The sequence below is a fragment of the Dreissena polymorpha genome, chromosome 1 (genome assembly GCF_020536995.1).
Source record: "Dreissena polymorpha isolate Duluth1 chromosome 1, UMN_Dpol_1.0, whole genome shotgun sequence".
In the NCBI taxonomy this organism is placed as follows: domain Eukaryota; kingdom Metazoa; phylum Mollusca; class Bivalvia; order Myida; family Dreissenidae; genus Dreissena; species Dreissena polymorpha.
The window spans coordinates 201794978-201813795 of NC_068355.1; the positions used below are offsets into that span (position 1 = coordinate 201794978).

Genomic DNA, 18818 nt, shown 5'->3' on the forward strand with positions numbered 1-18818 from the left:
TTTAACCCATTTATGCCTATTGGACTCTCCCATCCTTCTAAATTGGCTCAATTTATTTCCAAAATTAGGGATGTCTAGTATATTTATTTCTATATTTAGAATACTTCTTACAGAAATTCCTTTAAGCAAACAGCGCATACCCTGATGAGACGCTGCGTCGCATAATGCGGCGTCTCATCAGGGTAGGCGTTGTTTGCCAAGGCCTTTTTTCTAGACGCTAGGCATAAATGGGTTAAACATTTTGTTTTGTTTAGTATACATAATATTCAAAGACACGTGTATATAACAAATATACCACCTTTCATTGATCAAAATGTACATGCTGGATTTATAAGAGAAGATAAATCAATATGACTCAGGTAGTTAAAGACGCCATTGCAAGAAGACCATTTAATCGTTTTTTTATACGGTTTTATTTACTTTATAGAAAACGTTGTATACAAAGTGCTGTAATTATCACGTGAACTAATCTCGAACATTTTTCACCACACTTAACACTCACTATAAACCATTCATTTGTGAGAAACATGAAGCGAAACGAATGTATACACGTTTGATAATTTGTGTCGTGTTCTGATAAAATTGGGCTTAATGCATGTGCGTAAAGTGTCGTCCCAGATTAGCACGTGCAGTCCGCACACGCTAATCAGGGACGACACTTTCCGCTTTTATGGTACCGGGTATTTTTAGTTTCAAGGAAGTCCCTCCTTACCGAAAATCAAGTGTATGCGGAAAGTGTCGTCCCTGATTTGCCTGTGCGGACTGCACAGACTAATCTAGGACGACACTTGACGCACATGCATAAAGCCCAGAACGCGACTCATTTAATTAATAGTGAAAGTTACAAACATATTACATACTCGGCATTGCTAAACGCATTATAAGAACTATAAACTTAACATTATATATTTCAGTATAAATAAGATGGAGTGTCGTGATTTCTCTGTCAAGTTTCGATCCAGTTAGTACATATGAAAATGTTAACTAGATGAAATACTCAAAGTAAAAACTGATGAATCATTATCATTATGCTAGAGCATAGTGTGAGTTTTTATTCTATCTCTGAGATTTCTTCAACATGTACGAATGATATCAATTTATTACATGTAATGAACATTATTTAACTGCATGATACTCATTTTACAAACCAACTATCCAGTTTGCGTGAGTGGTATTTTATATTCTTGAGCAAATCGAGTCAATGTTAAATACTGAACTTCACCAACACACACACGCGATCTGTTCCGTCAACTATAACGATCAGAAAATTGACTGCTATGAGATAATATGATCACTTGTTTTAACAACGTATACACGGTCAAGTTTGGGAGATTTACGGTGGTGCTAAAAAAACTTAAAGCTAACAATTTCATGTTCCAATTTCAGGCAAATCGCAATCAATAAAGTCGTGAAATTTAAATAATCGTTCAACGGGAGCCTTTTCAAAGCAGTTTTTGCAACAAGAATTGAACCGTTGTTAAGTCCGTTTTGTAATAGAAAGCTTAGCCAAGTCCGTTTTGTAAAAGGAAGCTTAGTGAAGTCCTTCTTAAAACAAGAAGTTCTGCCAAGTCTGTTTTGCAACAGGAAACTTAACGCCAAGTCCGTTTTTGCCAGGGTACTACTGTGCGGATTGCACAGGCTAATCTTGGACGACACTTTCCGCACATGCATTAGGCCCAGTTTTCTCAGAACACGACTGAAATATGAAACTACAAACTTCTACTGTGATCACTTTAAATGAGTCAACATGTGAGATCTACACGCAGAGTTCTGGTTGAACCGTTTGCTGCAGTAGCGACACTGGTAAGGTTTCTCCCCCGTGTGGATCCTTATGTGTCGTTTTAACGTCCCCTTGTCGTAAAACTCCTTACAGCAAACAGGGCACGTTTTGTCATCAGTGTCTGAAACAGACGACATATGATAATTGGATAAATATGAATCAGGAAATAATGTATGTTGTGTGTAACACTTGCAAATGCCATTGCTAAACTTTGTACACAATAACAACAAATACAATTCCACACGTTCATATGTAGTTTTTCCCGAAGTACGCTTGCTATGCAATGCAGGAGTCATTCCGGATTGTATTTAAACTTTTGTCATATTAACGATTTACACATGTTTCACACCATTGGTTTAGATAACGACAAGAATGTTTAAAAAGGCTATATAAATGAAATTTATTTGGAATCATAGAACAGAACGGCAAAACATGCTGCAAAAAATCATACGTTTTAACGAGAAAAAGTTACAGGAAATAACACCAACACCAGTTCGACATTATTATAATAATATTACATGAATACGCATACAGTATAAGGGACAGTTGCTAAGTAGTTTTTTATCCCACAATTCACAATGATTAAATTTCGTGCAATAGTAAGTAAACTGAAGTTATTTTAAACGTGTTGATTACAATAAGGTATAACATACTATTAATACTATTACGTATTTGTTTAAATACAAACATTCTAGGGCTGTAGGCTTCTATAGTCAATATGCCCAATCCGATGTCAAGAATGTGATTAATTCTGTCAGAATTTAGTTATAACCTATTTATTTTAGCTCGATTGCATTGAAAGCCCTAGGCTTATTGAAACGCTCTCGGGTCTGTTTCCTGGGACTACAACCAGTGCTTTGTTTCTGTTTCCTGGGACTACAACCAGTACTTTGTTTCTGTTACCTGGGACTACAACCAGTACTTTGTTTCTGTTTCCTGGGACTACAACCAGTACTTTGTTTCTGTTTCCTGGGACTACAACCAGTACTTTGTTTCTGTTACCTGGGACTACAACCAGTACTTTGTTTCTTTGAGTATGATTGAAGGAATGCCCCCAGTGGGATTCGAGCCGTTACCTCCCCGTATCCACATGTCAGTCTCGCCGTGACCATTGAGCTTCCGATGCAGGCAGTGTGTGCAACACTTCATGTCAACTGACTGACATGCGCTGAACGTTATTTAAATATTTCTGGTTGAAGTAACAATCTACACACGTTGCATGGTGTTAATACCAGAATTGCGAGCAGTGCGACCGTGACTTTTGAGCTAAAGAACTTCTAAGACTCGCACGCAACACGTCGTTACTTAATAGCTTACATTTGTGGCAAGTTCAAAATTGTCATATTAATGATGAAGTTACATTCTGAACAATATGTATACGTCCATGTCTACGTCCATATTGGTCGTAATGTGTAAAAACTTGTCACCTTGAGCTGCGTACATAGGTCATTCACAGCGTGGAGACGATGTGTGCTTTTGAACGGCGTGCTCTTTGAACATTAAGTAATGATCAATGAAGACATTCAAGACAATCTGTATAACGCCACATCTGACATTTGACCTCGAATTTTGATTTCTACCGAACACGTCGCCTACATACGAATTACATAATAATGTGACATTGTTTTAATTTGATAACGATGACTGAAAAGGCGAGAGTCCGGGCAAGCTCAAACTGAATCACGCACATAAAACGAACCAACATTGTGACACATATTGTGCTGACAGAAAGTTGGCTCGACAAATGATAGAGGAAAATTTAATTTAAAGGTAGACGAAAAAATATACATATTCATTTTGCTTGTGCATATTTAAGACACATATGTTCGTTTCTTATATAAGTAACAACATCGGTTAAATGCCAGTTTCAATTCTCCATCGAATTCTACCCCCGGCACATTTCATTTCTTTCAATTATCGATCGTGTGACCAAAAGGGCTCTGTTGTCGTTGAAGAAGTAGTCACACACCATTGTTTAACTTATTCCTTCATTCGATTACAAATTCATACACGCCATAATGTTATAGGTTCATGGACACGTCAATAATGACGACGTCTCCTATAGACGTTTGCGTTTTATACGCTTGTTACACACCACTGTTTACGGCCAATATATTTTAACTGTAGAAACTTACATAACCGTGTTTACTACTTCATTTGAATTGGTTTCGGTTAATATCGTTTGACAATAATTCTAATATATGCATTACTAGTCTTTAGGACTACTGTTTATTCTCAAGAAAACTGCTTATAGCAAGGGGACCGTTTCAGTAAACACCGTAGTACACATTTACGATTCGATACATTTTTCGAAGATACATAATTGTTAAAGACCATATCATATGATTATAAATTTTCAATACTTAATTATGACATTGGCATCTCAAGCGCCGTATATATTTGACGAGCATGGCGAGCTAGTTCGTCTACTTATTAAGATTACAAAATTCTCTCGTAAGTTTAAATTGTCGTGAGATCGATTATGAAACGGCCCCCTTGTCTGACAACTTGTCCTTCATGTGGACAGCCATGTGCACTTTCAGATAATCCTTCTGTTTGAACTTGCGGCCACACACGCTGCAACCGTACGGTTTCTCGCCCGAATGCACGGTCGAGTGACGCTCCAGTTTCGTCCTGCATGGGAACACTTTCCCGCACACGCTGCCTGAATGGTAATAGGTGGACTGAATCACCGCTGTAAGTAGGAAACATATATATGAGACAAAAGTATCTCTTTTCCATGACATGTTTTTCTAACAGTTTATTGCCATCTATTGAGTCGCATTCTATGAAAACTGGTCTCAAAGCATGGGCGTAAAGTTTCGTCCCATATTAGTCATGTTGTCCTAGCAGGCTAAACAAGGACGACACTTTCCGCTGTTATGGAAATTTTCGTTAAAAGAAAGTCTCATCTAATAGAAAATCCGGTTACGGCGGAAAGAGCCGTCCCTGATTAGCCCGTGCGACTGCACTGGCTTATCTGGGACGACACGTTATGCACATGCATTGAGACCAGTGTCCCCAAAACGAATCTCAATTTATATGTGTCAGCATGTGCGTTTTGCACGCCGTTTTCTGGTTAAACCGCTTGCCACAATAATTGCACTCGTAAGGCTTCTCTCCTGTGTGGATCCTCATATGTCGATTTAAGGTCGATGTGTCGTAGAACTCTTTACAGCAAACATAGCACATCTTTCCTTGGACACCTGAAAACAATAATCAAGATCGATAAAATTAACGTGTTCTTGCAATCGATTAAGTTGATTTGTATTTATATTTTTAAATTACTAATCATGTTAAATGCTATGTTATTATACCTCTCTACGTGGCAGAAAATAATATGTATATATACGTATGAAAACTATGTACCGTTGTATTTGTCGGAATAAAATGTATGTCTGTCTAATTGCTGGATATAATTGCAACAAGAGGGTTATGATGACTAGAGCGCTGCTGAGTCCAAGATACATATATGTGTCTTGTTCTGAGAAAACTGGGCATAATGCATGTGCGTAAAGTGTCGTCCCAGATTAGCCTGTGCAGTCCGCACAGGCTAATCAGGGACAACACTTTCCGCTTAACTAGATTTTCGGTAAAAAGGGACGTCTTTTAAACGAAAAATACCATGAAAGCGGAAAGTGTCGCCCCTGATTAATCTGGGACGACACTTTACGCACATGCATTTTGCCCAATGTTCACAGAACAAGACACATTTTGTCAAAGAATTTAACTGGTGACATAGTTTTTCCAACACTTGGCCAATATTTAAACGTGGCCTTAATATTGTTAAGGCAAACATTCTGACTGTCCTTCTAGAGTAGAAATATACTTGACCTTGTTATCGATTTTTTGACGCACATTCAAACCGACTTTGGGTATTGTCAAAATAAGCGGTCTGACAACAGTTCATCAGGATTGAGTAATACGTGTGACTTTTAGAGTGGTAACAAGCTTGTCCTTAGAAGATAAGACTTGGTGACCTAGTTTTTTACGTTTGTGATTCAGATTCGAACTTGGTCTATATATTGTCAAGATAAGATAAAGTAAAACATTCTGTACAAGTTTTATCAAGAACATAAATATGTCCTAAAGAGTGGTCACAAGGCTTTCTCAGTTTTGAGTCGATACCTGGTTTTTTGACCAACGTGACCCGGATTCGAACGCGGCCAAGATATATCCAAGATTTACATTCTGACCAAGGATAGACTAATAAATATTGCCCCTAGAGTGGTAACAATTATTTTTTTTATAAGATTTGACCTACGTTGTGAATGGACGTGACCCGGGTTCGAACCTATCCTAGATATTGTAAAGATGAATATTGTGACCAAGTTTCATAAAAGTCTGACGCAAATTCTTGTGGATTTTCCCATCCTTCTAAATTGGATCAATTTATTTCCATTATTATGGATGTCTAGTATATTTATTTCTATATTTAGAATATTTCTTACAAAAATTTCTTTAAGCAAACAGCGCAGACCCTGATGTGACGCCGCATCATGCGGCGTCTCGTCTGGGTCTACGCTGTTTGCCAAGGCCTTTTTTCTAGACGCAGGGTATAAATGGGTAAATGAGCTGAAAGTGACGAGAAACGACTTGCGACGCGTACGCCGAACATGGAGGGACCGTAATGCCTCACGATAACACTCAATGCTCAGGTGATGTTAAACCTGTTAAATTGATTGGGAACGAAACAAGAACAATAAGCAGAGGATATTTGCTGGATTTGGTAGAATATCGATTTTAATTCACGAGTGATCATTGAAATAATATCGATATTCCACCAAAGTTTCTTGTTATTTTATGCTTATTAATGAATATTTTTTTGTATTTTTGCTGAAATAATGACGCCGTAACGTCATGAAAGCGACGTCATTTCACAGTATAACAGTGAACATTATCAATAATTTTCACTGTTAATTTTCACTGATATTTCTCTATAACCAACGGAAAGCATACAATCAATGGTGATCACTCATAAAAGCCCTTGTTTAAGGAGCGTCTAGTCCCTCCATTGGTTTTCCACATTGGAACATTTTACTGGTCAACAAATACATATCTTATCCTTATATACCTTTAAATGGGAAATCTCTGCTATTTATCAGCTGATAAGGGTCCGCAGCGCTTTGGCCACAATAGGATGGGGGTCAAATAAAGAGGATTAAACAAGGGCTGTTTGTAAAACATGCATGCCCCCCTATATGGGCTATAAATTGTAGTAGCAGCCATTGTGTGAATACGTTTTTTGTCACTGTGAACGGTGGTGGTGGTGGTGGTGGAAGTGGTGGTGGAAGTAGTGGTGGAAGTAGTAGTAGTAGTAGTAGTAGTAGTAGTAGTAGTAGTAGTAGTAGTAGTAGTAGTAGTAGTAGTAGTAGTGTAGTAGTGTAGTAGTAGAAGTGTAGTAGTAGTAGTAGTAGTGTAGTAGTAGTAGTAGTAGTAGTAGTAGTAGTAGTAGTAGTAGTAGTAGTAGTAGTAGTAGTAGTAGTAGTAGTAGCAGTAGTAGTAGTAGTAGCATTAGAAGAAGTAATAGTAGTAGTAGCAGTAGCAGGAGTAGAGTAGTAGTAGTAGTAGTAGTAGTAGTAGTAGTAGTAGTAGTAGTAGTAGTAGTAGTAGAGTAGTAGTAGTAGTAGTAGTAGTAGTAGTAGTAGTAGTAGTAGTAGTAGTAGTAGTAGCAGTAGTAGAAGAAGTAGTAGTAGTAGTAGTAGTAGTAGTAGTAGTAGTAGTAGCAGCAGCAGCAGTGGCAGCAGCAGCAGCAGCAGCAGTAGTAGTAGTAGTAGTAGTATTCATTACAAAAATGCAGTTAGCCTTACATTTGGTAAAATTTAAATATATTACAAGGGAGGCAAATGCAGTAACAATAAATTTAAACTTCTTGCATTTGTTTCCCCTGTATATAACAAAGATATAATTGTGTATTACCTCCCCTGTCCTGATTATATTTATATTAATCAACAAAATTAAACATTAACACAATATTTATTATACAAAATATACAAAAAATCTCATATTCTGATAATATTTTTACTGATCCACTGTATTTTACTAAAAGGATGATGTTTCATTGGACTGATAATTATAGATTTAGGATTACAGACCAGTTGCTTCAGTAATATTGTTCAAAGTGTGCCCTGTTGGCCGCGTATGCATTCTTGAGTTATCATTCAAAAACCATTTTACTATTTCGAGTCACCGTGACCTTGACCTTTGACCTAGTGACCTCTAAATCAATAGAGGTCATATGCGAGTCATGATCAATGTACCTATGAAGTTTCATGATCCTAGGTCCAAGCGTTCTTGAGTTATCGTATGACAACCACCTGGTGGACGGACGGACGGACCGACATGAGCAAAGCAATATACCCCCTCTTCTTCGAAGGGGGGCATAAGTAGACATGACATAAATATACTGAGACTATTTTAAACGGCGTAAACGATTCTATGGTTTAAAAAAAGGATTTTCAAAACAACAAACTATATGTTCTTAACAATGCCATATTATATGCATAAGACAAAATATAGCATTGCAATATGAATTACTCATTACAAAAAAAAAATATTCAAATAAACATAGAAACACGAAACGAAATCACCTACAATTAAAGCGAGGAAAAAACTTTGACGTTAAAGATTTAATTTGTAAAGTCATGGCAAACGTTCAATGCTGTGCATAAGGCGTGGTCATTTTTGCGTCACATCAACATGGGTCAGCATATGCACTTTCAAGTTCCCTTTTTGTGTGAAGCGCTTTACACACAGTCTGCACTCGTATGGCCGTTCGCCCGTGTGTATCCTCTTGTGTCGGTGCAGTAAGGCCGGTCGAGAGAAATTCTTCCCACAGATATTGCACAAGTTACCTGAAAAATAACAACATAATTGGAAACTGTGTTTCTTAGTTATTGAGATGACGCCATTTTTTTTTATAGAATCCATTTTTTTCTATTTTTAAATAAGTATCGGTAATCTCCTCGTGAGGACAACCTAACCAATCAAAAGCAAGGTCTCAAAACTCAAAATACGTGTATATAAGCGTGCCATTTCATTGAATCTTCTCAAGTACTTCGCGAGTGATTGATCGGAAGCGGTCTTTCTACTTTAGTAAGGATGTCATTTGACCGTAATTACCCTATTCACAATCGAATGCACTTAATCGATACAAGGAAAGTTAAGAGTTGCATTACAAGATTTAATTCGTAAATTAGCAGAAACCAATTTTCTGTGTTAACAAATGCCAATATTGATCCCACCCAACACATACAAAATCTCAGGTAAAGTAAGTTAAGTATAATATACATATGCATTAAGTTCAAATACAATGCACAGCCCAATTCGTTCTCGATCTTTTTTTAATAATGAGAATCCATGTCTGACACCGGCCAACCCCGCCCCAACATATTTAGAAACAGTGAACACGATGATATATTCCCAAGTGGGACAGAAAAAAAACGCCATGCATCATGTACCAGTGAACGGATATCAACATTATTTCATAAAGACATATGCCATTTTGATTGGCAGATATATTTTATGGGTAAATGGTTATTTTTTAACCCATCGAACCCTGTGTTGAACTCAAGTCTAGTTTCTATATGAATTGTATGTTACCGAGACGAGTTTACAATTTAATATGCTTTCCAACAGTAAACTTTCAGCTTTATATTAACCCGTTTATGCCTAGTGGACTCTCCCATCCTTCTAAATTGGATCAATTTATTTCCAAAATTAGGGTTGTCTAGTATATTTATTTATATATTTATAATATTTCCTACAGAAATTCATTTAAGCAAACGGCGCAGACCCTGATGAGACGCCGCATCATGCGGCGTCTCATCTGGGTCTACGCTGTTTGCCAAGGCCTTTTTTTTCTAGACGCTAGGCATAAATGGGTTGACTTAAAAACGAAACTATTTTCAGCCCAGATAACTTTGTCACTCACTGTTTTGATATTCACAGTCGTACCGTGTTTACATTTTACAAGAAAGACATCTCCAAATGTTCTGAATAAGTGATTGAACAATTTAATAGTGAACTGCGCCAATTAAATATTGCATATTTATTATTGAAAATAAACGCATGTATCCATACATCTCAATAGGTTGCACATGGCTATGCAAGAACATATCAATTAACATATTTAAATCGTAACACAAGTTATTTAAATATAGTTATTGGCTGGAAACGCCTATATCATGAAGATTTTAATTGAAAAGGCTAATCATGTGTATTTACAGTTTTTACAAAAAACAACCGAGCATAAACATATAGACAAACGTATTGTAATCGTAAATAAAGTTATTCGAATATAGTTATTGGCCAGGAACGACTATATAAGGACAAATGTTTCTTAAAATGGCTGATCATGGGTATTATATTTTACAAATAAATGTTCATCAACATTTACAACTCCAAACAAAAGTTATTCGAATATAGCCTCTGGCTAGATACGACTTTCTTATGATACATTGGTTAATACAATTTTTTTGTTTGTTCACATTTTAATTTGTTAGTATATTTTTAGTTACTTTTACAATGCGTTGACATTATTTGATATATTACAAGTGCATGTTTTGTTATACAGGAGGTCGATACAATCCATGCATACAAGTATATATTACAGGTGCATGCTTTGTGATACAGGAGGTCGATACAATCCATTATTTGCTATATTACAAGTGCATGTTTTTTGTTATACAGAAGGTCGATACAATCCATGTTATACAGGAGGTCGATACAAACCATGTTATACAGGAGGTCGATACAATCCATGTTATACAGGAGGTCGATACAATCCATGTAATACAGGAGGTCGATACAATCCATGTAATACAGGAGGTCGATACAATCCATGCATACAAGTGCACAGATACATACACACATTTCACACGCACAGGAACAAACACAAATAATATGCTATAAAACAAACAAAAATTTTAAGTTCAGAATAATCTTGATGCATTTTACTTAAAATGGCTAATCATGTGTATCTTCATGTTTCCCTTTTGGTTGAAGCCTCGCTGACAGACGTTACACGTGAACGGTTTCTCGCCCGTGTGGATCAACATGTGACGCCTCAACTTGGCCTTGCTCACGAACAACTTGCCGCAGTGCGCACAGGCGCCTGAAAAAATACCATGGCTCCTCAGTACAGACGCAAAATACATAAATACAAACATATAGCGTTTGTAGGTAAGCCCTTTACCAGAAAAACTGTGCTTAAAGCGAGTATGCACGATTTTGTCAAATATTTATGAATTAATATAAAATGTGTAAACAACTTATTATACATACATTTCAATATAAATTAAAATAAAAGTTAAGAAGAACAAGTGTCGAAAATGCGAAATAAGCCAGATATTTAACTATGAAATCGAAAATGCCTGTACAGTCGAGATCGCCATGTACGATGTAAATCTAAATTTAGCTTTAAAGATCATTTTAATTTCCTGCGACGATATTTATTCATACGACACACGAACACTTACTCCGATCCAAATACAAAAGACGAATGCTTCGGTTAATGTAGCAAAATATGTACGAAATATCTTCGTCACAATCGGCTCGGGGCGCTAATTTGTCTTTGCTGCATTTTATATAATTCGTCTTCAATGTATAATTTTTCTTGCCTATTTTGTATTATTGTAACATATTTTTATCAATATATTACAATTTAACACATTTGAATAATATGAATGACATAACGTAGCAACAGCAAATACAAAACCTAGGAATACACTATCTGTGTGATCACGTACATAACCGGATGAAATCGTAGCATGTGCTGAAATTATGCAATATTTAATGTGTTTTAAGTAAGCTGGTGTTTGGAACATGGAATCTATTAAAGAGCCTTGATAGAAATTAAAACATGAGGGCCAAAAGCTTTATGGCGCTCGCATAAGACCCAAAGGAACTAAACTGAACAAGTAGTATTCCAAATGTTTTTCAATATACATTGTGACCTAGTGTTCGATCACACGTGAACCAGTTTCGACATCACTCGAGAAACACTCAACGGTATAAATGATTTTACAATTTATGTGGTCTCAAAGTGTTCAAAACGTGTTGACCTATTAGCATACTTATCAATGTGATCCTGTTTCGAACTCGGTCGATATATCATTGGGACAAATGTTCTCAGTAAGTTTCATGAAGATTTAGCTGTTCAAGCGGCCGCTAGAGTGTTCACAAGGCAACAATTAACGACGGACACAAGGCGGTCACAAAAGCTCACTCTATCAGCGCAAAACATTCTAGGCAAACACAATTCAATATTTGCACATGTTCAATCAACAAAAGTCTTTACATGTAAATGAGAGATGTCGCAGAAATAAATGTAACAAACAATCGAAGAAACGAAAGAACATAAATAAAAGGAAAAAATTAACACACGAAAATATGGACACAGTTTTCATTCACAACTTGTTATAATTATCTGAAGAAAGTAGATCATTAAAAGGCAAAACTGTGATAAAAGTACTAAATTGAAAATTCAAAAGCACGATTGGGTTACACATAATTCAATTTATTTTAAGAAACAATGATTTTACAAACATCGTGATATTCTTAAGTCTACTTAAATTTGCATGTTCACAAGACTTTCACATCGTGCCTGTTTTCCTTTACTCAACAACTGTACATGCGATGTGTCCAATAACAATGCCTACTTAAGCTAATATCTTTATTGGGGTTTGGGGCGATTGCGGCGTCAAGCATGTCGCGAACGGTCAATAACTTAAGTTTTCAATAACAAAGTTTGAATCAGCTTTAATATCATACGGTTGCATAGAGGCCTAGCAATGGACTGTTTGGTTGCATAGAGGCCTAGCAATGGTTGCATAGAGGCCTAGCAATGGACTGTTTTGGGCGCTAGTTGGGCCAAGTCCAGTGTAACTTAAAATAGCACAACAGTTTCAACTCAGTAACTTGGGTTTGGACGATGCCATTGTAATGAAAAAGTGTGTTAGTATGTTACATGGCTTTGTATTGCATTTGGGGCTTGTCGGGTCAAGGTCAATGATACTGAAACTAAACATAGAAAAACGGCAAACAAGTGGTTGCCGGTCAAAAAGTTCAATTTTTATATTTCTCTTTTATCTATTGATCTGAAACATTGATCCGACGATTATGTGTCTAGCTTTCTCATTAAGACCATATGTTTTTAATTTCGCTAAAATTTTCAATACGTTATATTGTTTTAAAGAAACTTATAAGGACGAGAAAGAATACTTTGAGACAACTGTTTTATTAACTGTATTTTTTAATTCAGTCTTCGTGTCTACGATTATACTGCAGACAAAAAGTTAAAAAGAGGAGTTAAATGTAAAACACATCTCCGTGAAAATTCCGATTAGACACACAACAAATTTCGAAAGATCTCCCACTTTGAGATAACTGTTTTAGTAACAGCATCTTATTTAAAAATCAGCACTCGTTTCTACGTGTATACAGCGGACACAAAATTAAAAAAGGCGTTTAATAGTAATCCCACCTCTATGGGAATTACGTTCAGACACGATCACCATTTTTGCAAGGCCTGAACACAGCTTCAAAGACTCGTCGAAAACCGAGACGCCTGAAAGAAGCTGGTAAGCGACCTAGACGGGACGATAGGCGAAGATGAGACGATCACCGCTCACGCTTGATCATGTTTAATGTACATTACATCTCCAAAGAATACCAGATTCAGACCAGATCACCATTGTGGCAGATCTCCCTTTCTTGTGCAGACATAAAAATAAAAAAATAAAAAGCATTAACTGTTAATCACATCTCCAAGATTACCAAGTTCAGACGCGATTACCATTTCGGTAGATTTTCCTTTCTTGTGTAGACACAAAAATATAAAAAAGACGTTTAATATTAATCACATCTCCATAAAATAAGTTCATACACGATCACCATTTCGGCAGATCTCCCTTTCGCACATGGGTGATCAGATGGTTCTTCAAGTGTCCGGGTTGTATGAAAGTCTTGTGACACAGGTCGCACTCGTGAGGTCTCTCTCCCGTGTGGATCCGCCTGTGTCTATCCAGCAGAACGCGGCCTGCGAACACCTTCTCACAAAACTCGCACTGATGTACATGTAGCTTGGATTTGGATATACCCGCGTTCATTTGTGCCATCGCGTCTGTAATAGGAGAAACAAACGTGGTTAGATAAACAAACGCGAATGTTGATGATGATGCTATTGCCAACAGCTGAGAATTGAAACAATTTGTCCGTTTGGCCACTGCTAGTAAGGCACATATAAGTTAAATAATATGCATTTTTTTAAAGCAATAACTGATGCCCATGTTCAGAGTAAGTGAAGTTTACAATACACAATAGTAACGGCTAAGATGTGAGATAAGCAAAAAGTGCATGTGTATCGAAGAATACCAACAATTCAATATCTATTCTTTATTACAGTTGCATTACTAACATCATAACATCTAATAGCATGTTCAGTTTGAACAAACAATCGTGATATAAAGTATGTCCTTTATGTAACAGAACATATCAGAACTAGCGTGATTAGTTTGAAAATACAATCGTGATATAAAGTATTTACAAAAAATATCAGCACTATTGGGATCAGTTTGAACAAACAATCGTGATATAAAGTAAGTCCGTTATTTAACAGAGCGTATCAGAACAAGCGTGTTCCGTTGGAAAAAAACAATCATGATTTAAAGTATGTCCTTTATCTAACAGAACATATCAGAACTAGCGTGTTCAATTGAACAAACAATCTTGATTTAAAGTATGTCCTTTATTTAACTGAACATATCAGAACTAGCGTGTTCAGTTTGAACAAACAATCGTGATATAAAGTAAGTCCTTTATTTAACAGAACATATCAGAACTAGCGTGTCCAGTTTGAACAAACAATAATGATTTAAGTATGTCCTATACTTAACAGAACATATCAGAAATAGCGTGTTCAGTTTGAACAAACAATCGTGATATAAAGTAAGTCCTTTATTTAAGTTCAGTTTGAACAAACATTCGTGATATAAGGTAAGTCTCTTATTTAACAAAACATATCAGAACAATCGTGTTCCGTTGAACAAACAATCATGATTTAAAGTATGTCCTTTATTTAACAGAACATATAAAAAATAGCGTGTTCAGTTGAACAAACAATAATGATTTCATGTATGTCCTTTATTAAACAGAACGTAGCAGAACTAGCGTGTTCAGTTTGAACAAACAATCGTGATATAAAGCATGTCCTTTATTTAACAGAACATATTAGAACTAGCGTGTTTAATTTTAACAAACAATCGTGATATAAAGTATGTCCTTTATTTAACAGAACATGTACAGAACTAGCGTATTCAGTTGGAACAAACAATCGTGATATAAAATAAGTCCATTATTTAACAGAACATATCAGAACAAGCGTGTTCCGTTGAACAAACAATCGTGATTTAAAGTATGCCCTATATTTAACAGAACATATCAGAACTAGCGTGTTCAGTTGAACAAACAATCATGATTTAAAGTATGTCCTTTATTTAATGAACATATCATAACTAGCGTGTTCAATTTGAACAAACAATCATGATATAAAGTAAGTCCTATATTTAACAGAACATATCAGAACAAGCGTGTTCCGTTGAACAAACAATCGTGATATAAAGTATGCATTATACTTAACAGAACATATCAGAACTAGCGTGTTCACTTTGAACAAACAATCGTGATATAAGGTATGACCTTAATTTAACAGAACATATCAGAACTAGCGTGTTCAGTTTGAACAAACAATCATGATTTAAAGTATGACCTTGACTTAACATATCAGAACAAACAGTTTTTTAAGACTTAAACATATGTACATCGTCTTTAATGCATACAATTTTAAAGTAATTTCCTTTTGACACATTCAATATGGAAACAAAACACGCGTATCAATAACACATATTTGAACAGGAGTTTGTTATTGTTATCTTTAATCGTTGAAAAAAACGCATGACTGTGCCACTCATTGACAGTAATGTGAAGACATTAAATAGCTCTAAATAAAACACGAAACACTACAAAAGGCAAACGATATCTTAATTCTCTAAGAGCATTGCTTAAATCTTTCCCAAATTGATTAATCGCCTCTGACATTTGATACAAAGTTATTGTCGCTACAGTATATTTGCACTTGTATGCAGCGAATCAAATAAGCGAACTCGTGAATGAAGCAAACCATTCACTTACGTCGACACGGCATGAAAATCAAAGAAGTATCACCAACGGTGTCAATGACCAGAGATGCTTAACCCATTTATGCCTAGCGTCTAGAGAAAAGGCCTTGGCAAATAGCGTAGACCCGGATGAGACGCCGCATGATGCGGCGTCTCATCAGGGTCTCCGCTGTTTGCTTAAAGGAATTTCTGTAAAAAATATTATAAATATAGAAATAAATATACTAGACATCCCTTATTTTGGAAATAAATTGATCCAATTTAGAGGGATGGGAGAGTCCACTAGGCATAAATGGGTTAAAAAAGACCAAAAACGTAAAATCCATAAATCGTTTGCGCAAACCGCGAAGCTTTAAACAACTAAAATGTACAAAGCAAAATAAGCAGATGACGGAACTTAATTCTTAAGTTATTCAACAAATAACATTTGTATCACAACTTGTGGAATTTAAATGATTTTCAATGCTCCAATAGTGTTTTTTTCCTTATTCATTAGTTGATCTGATCTTGTGACCGATGGAAACCTTACGAAACATCCTTTTTGAATGAAAAGCAAATGTCAATTTATGATAAAGGTAGCCAACAAAAAATCGCTCGGCGAACTGCCGTGATATAACTACTGGCCCATCAGTTGAACAGTGAATATGGCCATTTTTAAGTTCGCATATTATCATGTGACCGCAGAGCTGAATGGTCGCCATTTTTTAATTTACATCTTATAATAAGAACGCAGAGCTGAAAGTTGCCAATTTTCTGTTCACATCTTAGACTTTGAACGCAGATGCTTTACAAGGGAACGTGTGACATTTTTTCAGTTCACATCTTATCGTGTGAACGCATGTGCTTCACAAGATGTCCCTTCTGTATGAAACGCTTCCCGCAAATAGGACAACAATACGGACGCTCGCCTGTGTGAATCCGCGTGTGAATCGTGAGATGAGCGTTGCTAGGAAACCGCTTGTTGCAGAGTCGGCACGTGTGTATGGGGCCACCTGTTCATGAAACAGAATATAAATTGATGTGTTAACAATAAAGAGTAAACCCTTCATAAAACAAAACACTGATAATCCCAAGCGCCCCGGGGCCTATGATTTCGAAATTCAAGCGCCCCGGCAAGGGACCATAAATGGCCTTTGGAAAGCACTGAATTATTACAGCTTATGTAAAATGTACAAACCATGTTACCTCTTAAAACAATGCATGTCACCAAACTACGTATATACATATCATTTAATAACAAGTGTTTTAAGCGGCATCAATTGAAGCATTAGTGGCACGAATTTACACAAAATTCATTGTTCGAAGTTCTTTATAAGTAATGCTCCATTACCCTCAACAAACACATAAAAACATGATTTAACAGGTGTATAGCTGATGTTTTTTTCTTTTCATTACATTTAAAGGGCTTTGTTCACAGATTGTTGAAACAACAATTTTTCATCTTTTCGTCACTGATTTGAACAAGAGGACCACGGTGGCCCTGGTCTCTCAACTGAGAAGTATTAACGTCAAGCAAGGGTTGTTAACGTTGTTTTGTGAAAATAAAGGGTTGGTTGTTTCGGCAGATATATATACATATATGCTTAATTAGTAGTTTTGTGTGTATGAGTGTGTGTGTGTTTATGTTTTTCTTTTAGACATGTGTTATCTATAGCGACAAAACTATATATAATTTCTATAAAAGTAATTTAATAATGAGCACCAGCAAAAGAAAATGACAGTCCTTTTTTTTCAAAAAATTGAAGTCCGGTTTTGAGAGCACGAGGTAAGCTTCTCAGCATCTTAGGATGTGTACGGTATTACAAGCTTACAATTGTTTTAACACCAATAAAATAAACCCGTTTATCACATATCTTTGATAATCACGCACAACCTACTGAATAACTTCATATGTTCTCATCAATAAACTATATGCATATGTTTTTTCCATCTGTAATTCATCTTGTCATTTGTGTCCCTCTGACATCAAAGGTCTTCCATGTGAGTCCCCAGTTAATTGGGGCCTATTCTTTGTATATTAAGATGTTAGCCTGTTACACAATCATCACCTGGTCATTTAAGAAGGCATCAATCAATACTATTGTACTGCAACTATGCAAGAACAGGTATAGATGAGTTTGATTGAGGATAGAAAAGGTGTATGAAAGGTTAAGTAAGATTCATATGTAAAATTCCCTATTGCTTTACTGGTTTTATCACTATGTGATTTTGATATAAAATAATGGCAATAATTTGAGTAATGCAATATATTTAGATATTCGTGTTGTTATTTTTTTATTACCAATATGCTCATTTTATAAATCATCAAAGATATCATTATAACAAATGTTCTGACCAAGATTCATAAAGATTGGACTATAAGTGTGACGTATAGAGTATTAACAAGGTTTTTAATACTTTAGCCATTTAAGCAAAACTGCACCGCTCCCTATCGGCACTCCTTTTCAACAAACCGAGACAATTGTCGAATTCAGCTGCGATATGATTGTGCCAAATGGTATGACAAAGGTTCATGAGGATTGGACAATACATGTCACGTATGGAGTGTAAACAAGGTTTAACTATAGCCATTCAAGCAATACTGCCCCGCCACCTGGCGACCATGTTTTTCATCAAACAAGGTTCATTGAAGAATAGAGCTGGATATCATTGAGACAAATGGTAAGGCAAAGGTTAATGACGATTCGACAATAAATTTGACTTCAACTGGTTTTACTATAGCCACTTAAGCAAAACTGCGCTGCCCCCCTGGCGCCATGTTATCCAACGAACCGGAACGATTGTCGAACTCAGCTTAGGTATCATTGAGAAAAATGTTAGGACAAAGTTTCATGAACAATGGACCATAAATCAGACTTATA

The 18818-nt window shown here is 36.1% G+C and overlaps 1 protein-coding gene across 13 annotated transcripts in view; it reads right to left on the reverse strand.

Annotated features, from left to right (window-relative positions):
- LOC127864620 (zinc finger and SCAN domain-containing protein 10-like) overlaps positions 1–18818 on the reverse strand; it is a 154560-nt gene that overhangs the window by 25499 nt on the left and 110243 nt on the right. The window contains exons 5-6 of one of the 13 annotated variants that reach the window (XR_008042151.1): positions 2684–4475; positions 2156–2617 (exon numbers count right to left, since the gene is read on the reverse strand). The exons of 4 other annotated variants lie outside the window; for them this stretch is intronic. Coding sequence is in view for 7 of the 9 variants with exons in the window: in XM_052404449.1 (XP_052260409.1) it covers positions 13672–13904 (233 nt within the window). In the remaining 2 variants the exon portion in view is untranslated. Of the gene's footprint in view, positions 1–397; positions 1902–2155; positions 4476–4555; positions 4987–7744; positions 8635–10738; positions 10896–12041; positions 13905–16022; positions 16950–18818 lie in introns of those variants that run through there. 8 more of the 13 variants (XR_008042152.1, XM_052404470.1, XM_052404466.1 and 5 more) reach the window with 8 other exon arrangements.